We start from the raw sequence: 13053 nt of genomic DNA on the forward strand, positions 1-13053 counted from the left end.
TTCTGAAAACTCCATGATCAAGGGTCCTTAAAGGTTGAAAAAACATATTAACATGACCTTGCCCGCAGAAGGTTGAAATTGGTATGGCTGCATTGCTGATATTCCTAAGGATTTTTAACAACAACAGGGCCGTAACTACCATTGGGGCAACCGAGGCAGTGCCCCGGGGCACCCTGCCAAGAGGGCCCCTGTTTGGTTGGCCGCGCCTAGATTGTAACGAGGTCAAATAAACTAAAATTTTCTTTCAGTAAAGTTCTACTTCGAGTTTTCCAATTGTAATAAGTATACGGCATATTAATTCTAACAACTTCAATGGTCGATTTTAACCTGTTTCACCTGCACCATTATCTATAAAAAAGTTGTCTCAAAATTTCTCCATGAAGTCACCTCCTTTTCTTTGCTTTAAAACCACAAATCAGCTCAGTCTTTGAAGTTTTGTATATGTTGGAATTTGTTTTTTAAGATTTTAATGAAAGGTACTGGATGTCGTTTTCTAATATACGCGCCAAACTGGATTCTGCTTTCATTAGAGCTGTATACAATTACTTTTCGACGGTCTCCTCCTTTTTGACATTTTCATATCTCCTTCAATTTTTCTTATACTTTTTCTATATCGAGTTTTAACGCATTCTCGAATTTTTCTTCCACCTTTTCCATTTTCTGTATCGTCTTAGCAATCTGGTTTGCCTCTTCCTGCATTTTCCTTTACCGTTGGGAGGCACTGAAGTCCTCATATCCTCATACCAATCTCGAAAGTCACTCTAATACCTCTCAATCCAACACGCTGGGCTGAAAGATTTGAAGCAGTCAATACATTGAAACACAGATTTTTCGACGTTTTGAAGTGCCTTTCAAGTCTAGTTCTGATAAGTAACAAAAGAAATGAAAGAGATGAAGCAACACAACTGAAAAAAAAGAAACTAGAATCATTCAAATTTGTTTTGTTACTAGTTGTGCAAAATAAAATTCTTGAAATCCTCAACATAGTCTCGAAAACACTGCAATCAAAATCTTTGGTCCTTTTAACAGCTTACTTACAGTTATTTGAAGAGAGCCTCTTAAAACTAACTGAACTGAGAGGATAATTTGAAACCTTCTTTGAAGAGGCTTCAAATATGTATATGTGTCAACGTTGGGGAATACCAGTAGGGTTCGCTCCAAAAATAATGCAGACATAATTAAAGACGAGAAAACATTTTGATGAACTGTGCGAAGATGAAAGACTTCAAGATCCCAAGGCATGCTTTAGAGTAACTTTGTTTTACTCAAAGATCGACACATTACGCCATCAGCCAGGCACTCGCTTTCAAAGAATGAAAGCAGTGTTAGATACGTACCGAATTGATCAACCTGATTTTCAATCAACTTCATAAAACGTTTTCCAGATGATTCCATGAGATGAGTGATGGGGGGTTTACAATTATTTCCAAGGCTAACCTGACCAAAGATATGTTTCAATTGAACAAGCTTGCAAATGACCATCATATCTAAGTTCAATCTTATTTATATGTAGTTATATAAAACAGACCTTGCTTTACCAATGTCAGTATTCAGTTCAAGTTCAAATCAGGTTATTTGAGTATTAAGTGTTTAGGTATATGCATTATAAATTACTTACCTTATCGTTATGGTAGAGGTCTAAACACCGAAACGGACATATGGGGGTGGTAGATCATCACTGAACCGAAATGAAACATAGGCTGTTTTTAATTTTTATTTTTACTCATATTTTAGCTAAGAATACAAGCTCAAAATCGTTAAGAACAGGTCAAGAGGCCTAATATAAGAAGAAGAAGACTTATATTTTGAGTAATTGATGGATTCGACCGTTACTTGATGGAAGTTCATTTTATCTCACAATAAAACAATGAAAAACGTTTGTTTTTCTATACTTCCACAAAATTTATTACAACTATGTTATTACTACAGCGTTTCGGCAAAGTGCCTTTCTCAAGTGATATATTTAACAATGTGTTTGCCTTTTTAAGTCTTTAACTGAAGAGGTTGAGGAGTGGGGAGCTGTTTGTCTCGAGTTGGTCATTCAGAATTATATCTGTATTTTTCAATTTATTAATTTCCATTGATTCTAAAAGTGATAGCTTAAGGCCTTTATTTTGAATATGTAGAATTTGAAACTCTTCATTGAAAGAATGATTATGATCTAGAAGGTGAAGTGCGTATGTAGAAGTGTCTGTTTTTCTATTGTTGAAAGCCCTTTTGTGTTCTGCTATCCGTTTGTCAAAAGTTCTGCCAGTTTGACCGATGTAGGTTTTCGGACAGTCACCACAAGTTAGTTTGTACACACCACTCTGTAGTTGCTTTCTCTTTCGGCTTTTATTGTTTTTAATATGTTTGCTTAAGTTGTTGTTAGTTCTGAAAGCTGGTGTTATTCCTTTCTTTTTTTCTGGCTATTTTTGTTGTTATTTTGCCAGTATATGTGAGAGAGCAGAAGGTACTGGGTTCTTTCTGTGGTGGTGGATACACTAATTTCAAGGCTTTCTTATGGAGTTTTTGGTTTAAAATGTTGTTAGCTGTTTGTTCGTTATAGCCATTGTTTACTGCTATTTGTCTAATGATATTTAGTTCTGTCTCGAAGTTATTTTTTGTCATAGGAATTGCTGTCAGTCTATGTATCATGCTATGGTAGGCTGCTAATTTGTGTTGTGTAGGATGGGATGATGAATTGTGTATAGTTGTGTCAGTATGGGTAGGTTTATGATATACGGAGAACTCAGATATGAGTTCTCCGTATATCATAAACCTACCCATACTGACAAAACTATACACAATTCATCATCCCATCCTACAATGAGTTCTCCGTATATCATAAACCTACCCATACTGACACAACTATACACAATTCATCATCCCATCCTACATAACACAAATTAGCAGCATACCATAGCATGATACATAGACTGACAGAAATTCCTATGACAAAAAATAACTTCGAGACAGAACTAAATATCATTAGACAAATAGCAGTAAACAATGGCTATAACGAACAAAGAGTTAACAACATTTTAAACCAAAAACTCCATAAGAAAGCCTTGAAATTAGTGTATCCACCACCACAGAAAGAACCCAGTACCTTCTGCTCTCTCACATATACTGGCAAAATAACAACAAAAATAGCCAGATACATAAAAAAGAAAGGAATAACACCAGCTTTCAGAACTAATAACAACTTAAGCAAACATATTAAAAACAATAAAAGCCGAAAGAGAAAGCAACTACAGAGTGGTGTGTACAAACTAACTTGTGGTGACTGTCCGAAAACCTACATCGGTCAAACTGGCCGAACTTTTGACAAACGGATAGCAGAACACAAAAGAGCTTTCAACAATAGAAAAACAGACACTTCTACATACGCACTTCACCTTCTAGATCATAATCATTCTTTCAATGAAGAGTTTCAAATTCTACATATTCAAAATAAAGGCCTTAAGCTATCACTTTTAGAATCAATGGAAATTAATAAATTGAAAAATACAGATATAATTCTGAATGACCAACTCGAGACAAACAGCTCCCCACTCCTCAACCTCTTCAGTTAAAGACTTAAAAAGGCAAACACATTGTTAAATATATCACTTGAGAAAGGCACTTTGCCGAAACAGCTGTAGTAATAACATAGTTGTAATAAATTTTGTGGAAGTATAGAAAAACAAACGTTTTTCATTGTTTTATTGTGAGATTATATTTTGAGTATACGGAGTCAACTTTCGTTGGAATTTTTTCTAGATTTATAGACTAAATGTGACTGCATATTGTAGAATCTCTTTAGTCTCTTTTATTCGTGGTCTCCTTGCCCTATAAATAATTGTAAAAGGCAGAGATTAAGGATGTTACCAGAAAGTGGTTCCACGAAAATTTCCAGATTTCTTGCTTAGATTTGGGACTTATCTTATATTGTAAGATATTTGGTTAATATTTAAGGGTGGTTTAACTCTAAGTACAAAAAATTTCAAAAGGTATTTATTCAGTGTAATACAAAATCATAAAACGATTTCATTTTATAAACTATTATCAGGATTCCAACCAGGATTCTTAAGTTTCTGTGGGAAGCTATTCAGAACTTCCATATCAGCTTGTGGTATTTCGAAATTCAAATCTAGATTTGAGTCCATATGTTTTCTTGATAGTGATTTTGGAATAACTGCAACATTTTGTTGTACGGCCCAACGCAACAGCACCTAAAATATAAACTTACATTATATCAAAGATACCGAAAAGATTGAGTTCTGAACCTTTTTGATGATGTAATATTTCTTTGTTTTATTATTAACTCAAATTAAGCACCAGAAATACGCTACGAACGCTAAAGCAATTTTTATTAGACATCCATTATTCCTACGTGAAAAAACCGGTCTAAATATAATTGTACTTTAGCTGAACTACTTATTCCAATCCATAAAGATTAACGGGGGAAGAATTAGAGTTGAATATTTTTTTTCCAATTTTTCACGTTCTATCCCGCTATCCAGCTATCACCGCTATCCCCCTCCCCACGCCATCTACCAACAAAAGGTCACTTTTTCGTGCTTATTTTTTTAGGAGGGATGCAATCAATTTTAAAATTTAAAAAAATTCACACGTATAGTTGTGGCTTTTACAAAACATGTTTATTTTTATAGACCCGTAGATTGAGTGTATATAACCTCAAAATGCATTTTTTCCAATAGTGTATAACTTTTTTGGAATAAAATAGAATAAAAAAAATAAAAAAAAATAAAGGAAAAATATCAAAAAAATAAATACAAAAAAATATAAAAAAAATAATAAAAAAAAATATAATAATTAAAAAAATATAATAAAAAAAATGTAGATAAAAATGAATGACGAACTTGGACAGTCCATAGTAAAAAGCTTTCGAATTAAGTAGAGGGCTAAAGAAGAATGTTGCAGTTTTTGCTGTGGAACTCTGATAACATCATTTAAAAAAAATTAAAAAAATATATTATACAAAATTATTAAAAAAATACAAAAATAATTATTTATTAGTAGAATTGTTTATTAGAGATTAATATTAGTATTAGTTTTAGGATAAGATATGAAAAAATGACTAATAAAATAAAAAATAGTAAAATTGGCGAATGGATTTAGTGTCCGCAGTCGTATAAACCCTAACAAACAACAACTTTTTTTGGAGACGGCTGCGGGCCGATTTTTTTTATTTTCTGTATTTTATCAAAAACTATATTTCTAATGTTTTCAGGATTTTTTCGTAAGGTGCGTTACTTTCAAAAACCCGAAAAAATGTTTGCTAGGGGTTTTGGGGATTTTCTCCATTCCAAATATTCCCAACTTCAAAATAGATCAAATCGAGGTTTTTTATAGCTGGATAATATAATATAATTTATTGTGTAACTGGACATTGATTTAGGACATTAAAACATTGGGCGAAAGATGTTAAAACCACGAAAAAACATGTTTTTCAAGGTTTTTAAGGATTTTTGCGAGTTTTTGCCGGATTAATAATAATTTTTGAGACTGACACAACTTGTGTTGTGTCTGTAAAAATCCGGGTTTTTTTCGCGTTTCAATAAGAATTTCTAGCTTCTCTGAATATGGGAAATAATATATCGTCTTATGTTATTTTATAAAATTTTTGAAAATCTGCTGTTTAAAAGGTGTAGAGAGGTAATACAAGTTTTGTAAATCCAGTAAAACCCCCGAATAACCCTTAAAAGCCTGGTTTTTGCATAAACGATTGATCGATTTATTTATTTGAGAAAAGAAAATATTATTTTTTATATATGTTTTTAAAATGAATTAGACATGCAATGATGCAGGTTGTACCTATCTCAAAATAATGTAATTAACCTCGCAAAAACCGTAAGAAGCTTGAAAAAACATAGTTTTTGAGTGTTTCAACGTGTTTCACCCAATTCTCAATGTCCTAAAGGACTCAGTTACATTAAGTTTTATAATATATCCTAAAAAAACTTGATTTTATCTATTTTGAAGTCTATGTCCAAGTCAAAATGGGAAAAATCCCCAAGAACACCTAAAAACTAGTTGTTCTGGATTTTGAAAGTTGCAGACCTTACAAAAAAATCTGGAAAAAATTAGAAATACATTTTTTGACTAATACACAAAATGAAAAAAAAAATAGACTTGCAGCCATCTCCAAAAAAAAGTTTTTGAAAAGAAAAATGTATTTTGAGATTATGTTCACTCCACCTATGGATATATGAAAAATAGACATATTTTGTATAAACCTCAACAACGCGTGTGAATTTTTTTAAATTTTTAAATTGAATGCATCAAACCTAAAAAAATGAAAAAAAAAATAAAAACGAAAAAACGTTTTTGGAGGAAGCTGAGGGGAGAGGTGGCGGGTTAAAATTGCCTTCTTATTTTTTATTCAAATAGAACGTAAAAAAAATGAAATAAATTGAATTCTGTACTCTTTTTATAGTTAAAAATTGTAAAAGTTAATCTTAACTCCCATGTCTTTTCCCTTTTTTTGTGAATGAATCATCTTACCTGTGCCGGGTGTTTGCCTAATTTTTCAGCAATTTTTTTTACTTCAACGTTATTTATTAAATCTGTATTGCCTGTTCCTCCTATGGAGAAGTATGCTTGAAGAAGGATTCCATTCTGTTTGCAGAAGTTTATGAGATCATCTTGATGAAAACGTGGATTCCACTCTACCTAAATTTAAATAAAATAAAAAAATATGAAAAAAAAATTTTTAATTTTTAAGAAACGCTTTTCTTTAGTTACGAATGCCTAAAATTAAAAATATTATAAAAAATCAACTAAAAAGCAAAAAATAAAAAAAAATTGAAAAAATCTAACACATTCTTCAAAGAAAAGCGTGGCGCGTCTTCATCGAATAAACGGTTTTCGCCCCATGCTTTTCTTTAACGAATGTGTTAGATTTTTTCAATTTTTTTATTTTTTGCTTTTTGGTTGATTTTTTATAATATTTTTAATTTTAGGCATTCGTAACTAAAGAAAAGCGTTTCTTAAAATTTTTTTTCATATTTTTTTATTTTTTACTTTTTAGTCTTACACTTTTCAAACATTAAAATATATCGTCATGTTTATTAAAATATGTATAAAACATATGATGTAGGTACCAACATGAAAAGTAGTCGGAATCGGCAAAAAATTTGAAACTTTATTGTTTATTTATGAAGCATAACGTAAACAATTAACGTAAAAAGTGAAATTATGTATAGTTCATTTAATGACCTACAATCTGTAAAAGTTTTAAGTTTCTTCATTGTAAAAAACAAGAGATTTTAATAATTTTTCGTTAAAATCGTTTTTCTTTATTTAGACAATTAACAAACATAAACAATTTTTCTTATTAGTCTAGGGCGGATCTGTTTTGAGATGGACGTTGAGAGGTGACTCAAATTTTTTTGCAGAAATTGCTGGAAAATAAATCAAATAATAATATTTGAGTTATCCTCCCTCTCAAAAAGGTCCGAAACATTGTTTAAATAATCAAAATGTCAAGAATTGGAGGAAAAATTCGACTTTTTCCTTCGTTTTTTGATTATAACTTTAAAAGTATTCATTTTCGAGAAAAGTTGTACTGACATAAAAGTTGCGTAATTCAATTTACTACAACATAGAATTGAATAAAACTTTAAAAAATTGTCACCCTAGTTGCAAAATAGCAATAATTGCGAAAAAACCATACAAAAACAAGTATTAGCATTTTACGTTTTTCAACCATTTATGCTACACTTAGGATCTTTATATTTCACCCAGAAAAACTTTATGATACAGTAAAACAATACTGTAAATTTCATTAAGATCGGTTCAATATATTTTGCAAAATAAATTTTGCAATACAGCTTTCGCAAAAAAATTCATTTTTTCAAAATGTTGCAGGACTGAAAATAAAGCAGATAGCAAGTTGAATTTTTTTTGCTTATAGAAGTGTACTGTAAATTTCATTTGCAATTTTCAAAATTAAAATCGATAAATTACCACGGCGTCAGAAAATTTTTGAAATAAACAATAATTTTTGGTGCTACGCGCAGGACAGCGGTGTTCGATTCACACAGGTTGATTTCCACCAAAATTTCTTCCAATCTTTATCTAATATATTATTTTCTTACTCTATATTTTGTTGCATTTTAATTTTTTAATTCCACAAAAATCAAACTAATTCTATTATTGTTTGTGAAATATTGTTTAAACAATTGCATATGTTTAAAAATAATAAACTTTTATTATTTAAGTTAAAATATATGAACAAAGAAAGTTTTTGCTAATAAAAGTGTTATTTCAAAGGATAGAGTATGTGTTTTTATTTTGCAATAAACAAATTTATTTATTTATATCGAAATGTCATAAAAATTAAAATGTATCAATCATTATCAAAGGTCATTGGAATGCCCAATCATAGCAACCTATCCGCTGTCCTGCGCGTAGCACCAATAATTAATGTTTATTTAAAAAAATTCCTGACGCCGTGGTGTTAAGCGATTTTAATTTTGCAAAATTGCAAATGAAAGGTACAATGAACTTCTATATGCAAAAAAATTTCAACTTGCTATCTGCTTTATTTTCAGTCCTGTAACATTTTGAAAAAATGCATTTTTTTACGAAAGCTGGATTGCAAAATTTATTTTGCAAAATCTATTGAACCGATCTTAATGAAATTTACAGTATTGTTTTACTGTATCATAGAATTTTTCAGGGTGAAATATGAAGGTCCTAAGTGTACCATAAATGGTTGAAAAACGTAAAATCCGAATACTTGGTTTTGTATGTTTTTTTCACAATTATTGCTATTTTGCAACAAGGGTGACTATTTCTTAAATTTTTAACTAATTCTATATTGTAGAAAATTTAATTACGCAACTTTTACGTCAGTACAACTTTTCTCGGAAATGAATACTTTTAAAGTTATAATCAAAAAACCAAGAAAAAAATCGAATTTTTCCTTAATTTTTTGACATTTTGATTATTTAAACAATGTTCCGGACCTTTTTGAGAGGTAGGATAACTCAAATATTATTATTTGATTTATTTTCAAGCAATTTCTGCAAAAAAATTTGAGTCACCTCTCAACGTCCAAATGTACTAATATTTTTACAGATGCGCCCTGGTCTATATTTACTATTCGTGTATTGTTTCCGTGAATGCATATGTCTGCAAATTTTTAGTCACAAAAGCAGTCAAATTAACGTCCAAAGATTTGACCCAAATGATTGAACTAAAGAAAAGCGTTGAATTAATACGCCAAAACGAATGCGTTAATGTTAATTGTAGCACAAAACCTCTCTACCGGTGGTTTTTCTAAGACTACGATAAAAACAGGAATTTTTTTAATTCGAGGTTTGGTTGAACGATGGCTTAGTGTGAAAACCTCGTATCTCATTGTACAGAAAATTTGACATGTGTGACTTTAAACTGAATTTCTGCATATTCTAACCCAAAATATATATGAAAAATGTATGTGTAATGATCTAAACATACTCAGAATCAAAAATATGTAAACACAGTTTTTTTTTGTTTTAAGTTAGAGTATGCAGAAATTAAGTTTAAAGTCTCTCCTGTAAAATTTTCTGTGAAATAAGATCCGAGGTTTTCACACTAAGCTATCGTGAAGTTTTGTTTCGTATCATATTGAAATTTGAAACGAATAATAGGGGAGCAAAGTATGCTAAATTTGCAGTTACTCGAGTGTTATGGGGACCTATTGGGTTGTGATTATTAGGTCCTAAATCCAAAAAAAGTTAAGTAAAATTTTCCATTTTAGTGGGGACTTTCCACTTTTTAATTAAATTTTCCATTTTTAACAATCGTTTTTTCCGATTATAGCGCCATCTATCCATAGCTCGAAAAACCGTCTCTAATAAAAGTTGCCTATTTTTACGTAAAAAATCCAAATCTGCAATAAAAATTTGGGTCTTCCATTTAAAATTTTAAAGTAACCTACAATCTCACCTGCGTGGGAGGTCATGTTTGATACCATTCGATAGATTTTTCAAAAACATAATGAAATTGTATTTTGCAATTTTTTCGATCTGATGTTTATTTTGCGAAATATCGCGGGTTCGAATTTAAAATTTTAAATTTACCCCCCAACCCTCTCCGTGGGGGGGGGGGGTCGTGTTTGGTACCATTCAACCGATCTTTGAAAACTATTGAAGACGTATTTTTTAGTTTTTCGTATTGACGTTCATTTCGCGAAATATTCGCTTTTTTTGTGAAACTTTTTGATTCACGCATTTCCTTACGCCCCGCTCAAATCGTCAGATTTTTTAAATATACACTCTTTTGCATGTATGTACTCTTAACTTACCTTATCTTAATCTGACAATTTCGAGTATTTTTAAGGATAGATTTTTTTTTCGGGCCCCCCATAACGAACTTCCCTGTGTTAAGAGCCAATATATGGCAAAGGTACGTCTGCAAGGTACGAGGTTTCTCCCCATATAATAATCTGACGCGCTCAAGTAACTGCAAAAATCCCCGCTTGGGCTCCCCTACCATAAGCGCCGATTTATATACAGAGTGAGTTTTATGTATGGAAACACTCAATTAGGTATCTCAAAAACGGCTTATACGATTTTTATAGATTTTGGTAGGTATGGGTTTTCTAACGCGGCCGATAATATAGTGCTAATTACATTGTTGTCATATTTTCCATTTTTCTGGAAATCTAATGAACTTTCTTATTTAAAATGGAACACCCTATATATTTTTTGTATTTTGAAGTCCCTAAAAAATACTGATAATTTTTCATGTTATATTCCCTATACCTAAATACCATAATTTCGGAGTTATTGCTACATTTATTTAAAAAAAAATTTAAACAAATTATAAAAATTAATTTTTTTGACCAGGGTAAACCACTATTTTAGGTTGTCTGGATCATGGGGAACAAAAAAGATCTTTTATAATTTTTCTCTAAAATTAATTGTTTCCGAGTTATAAACAATTTAAAACTGAAAAAAATCGAATAATGACGATTTTCAAGGTTCAAGAACACAAATAAACAATTTTATTTTTGAAACTGCGAAGTGCCCAAATTCAACATCAAGCCTTATTTTATCAGATACCGATAAGTAATTTAAGATTGTTTCATTTTAAAACATTGTAATTTTAAATGTTAATGCAGCCCGATCGCCCGTCCTCTCATATGCACTTCATTTAAAATTAAAAATCAATGTTTTAGAATAAAAAGAGACAAAAAATCTTATGGCAAGCTATCAGAACAATAGTTGGGCTTGAATTTAGGTACTGTATAATTTTAAAAATTATATTTTTTTACTTGTGTTTTAGAACCTTAAAATCGTCATTATTCGATTTTTTTCAGTTTTAAATTGTTGATTACTCGAAAACGATTAACTTTAGAGAAAAATTACAAAAGACCTTTTTGTTGCCAATGATCCAAAGAACCTAAAATAATATCCACCTGGCCGAGAAAATTGATTTTTATAATTTGTTTAAATTAAAAAAAAAATTTAAAATAAATGTAGCAATAACTCAGAAATTATGGCATTTAGGTATAGGGAATATAACATGAAAAATAATCAGCATTTCTTAAGGACTTCAAAACGCAAAAAATATATAGGGTATTCCATTTGAAATAAGAAAATTTATTAGATTTGCAGAAAAACAGGAGATCTGACAACAATGTAATTAGCACTATAATATCGAACGCATTAGAAAACGCCTACCTACCAATATCTATAAAAATCGTGTACGCCGGTTCCGAGATAATTGAGTGTTTCCATACATAAAACTCACTCTGTATAAACAAATAGGAACGTTCAAAATTTGAAACTTCATTGTTTATCCTTGAAGCATAACGTAAACAATTAACGTAAAAAGTGAAATTATGTATAGTTCATATCATTAGGTAGCTACAAAAGGTAAAAGTTTCAAGTTTCTACATTGTAAAAAACAAGAGAATTTAATCATTTTCCATTAAAATCGTTTTTTTTTATTTAAACAATTAATAAACATAAAAAAAATTTTATGGCCTATTTGTGTATTGTTCCGCCGAATACATCTGTCTGCAAATTTTCATTCATTTGCATTGAAGAAAAAGCAGTCAAATTAACGTCTAAAGATTTGATGCAAACTATTGAATTAAATAAAAGCGTTTAAAAATTAAGAATAGGTTGAGGTGAATGACGGTTGAATCGCGCATTTTTTGACATACGATTAAGAATTTTATATTCACCATTGGCGTGCATATGGGTAATATGAGCCGTATGCGCACCAATGGTGAATATTAAATTCCTAATTGTACATCAAAAATGCGCAATAACTACCTCTTAAAACGCACCAAATTACATTTGCATATCTTAACCGGTTTTAGGGCAATAAAAAATCGTCAGTTCGTAAGAAAAAATTCAACATCCCGTATCTCGGAAACGAAGCATTTATGTTTATAAAGCAAATTATTTTTAAATGCAGAATTATTACCCCTTATAATTTTGTCGCACTTATTTCTTTGTTTGTATTAGTTATTAATTAACCTAACTTTTTTATTATCCAATATAAGCATATGAATCAAAAAACAGAATGTTAAGAAAACCTGAGGCTATAGTTGGGCTTTAATTTCAGTAGTTTATAAATGCTAGAATATTCCACAGGGTGTGGTGAACTTTGAGAAAAAATCACAGTTTGATTGGTACACCCGGTATACAATGTATTGGTACACCCGGTAACAATATTATTACAGCGATATTGTGAAAGCATAAGGCTATAACATATTAAAAAAATCACTTAAATCAGACAACATTTTGTGGGTGGCCTGTTTTCTCTGACGCGCGCAGTGTATCTAGGAATAGTTATCACACGAAAACCAAATACAAAAAAAGAAATCCAAAATAGGCTAATGAAAGCGAACAAGTATGTGTATATGTTATAGTCAAAGCCCGAATTTCAGGCACTCCTAGGTTTCACTAGGCAATCCTCAGGTCTGACTGACGGCCTCAAAGCCCGAAATAAATTACAGTTTCGGCCTTTGACTAGTCAAACATAGCCTAGGAGAGACTACGTTAGTCAGGCAAAGGTCGAAATTTAATTTTAGGAAATCGGTGTTTGACTACTCAAACT

At 30.8% G+C, this 13053-nt stretch overlaps 1 protein-coding gene across 1 annotated transcript in view; it reads right to left on the reverse strand.

Moving 5' to 3' along the window:
- Positions 1-3963: 3963 nt before the first annotated feature.
- LOC126891870 (glyoxal reductase-like) overlaps positions 3964-13053 on the reverse strand; it is a 42913-nt gene continuing 33823 nt past the window's right edge. Inside the window, exons 5-6 of the mRNA XM_050661202.1 lie at positions 6493-6660; positions 3964-4196 (exon numbers count right to left, since the gene is read on the reverse strand). Coding sequence (XP_050517159.1) covers positions 4017-4196; positions 6493-6660 — 348 coding nt within the window. The 3' untranslated portion in view covers positions 3964-4016. The remainder of the gene's footprint in view (positions 4197-6492; positions 6661-13053) is intronic.

The sequence above is a fragment of the Diabrotica virgifera genome, chromosome 9 (genome assembly GCF_917563875.1).
Source record: "Diabrotica virgifera virgifera chromosome 9, PGI_DIABVI_V3a".
In the NCBI taxonomy this organism is placed as follows: Eukaryota; Metazoa; Arthropoda; class Insecta; order Coleoptera; family Chrysomelidae; genus Diabrotica; species Diabrotica virgifera.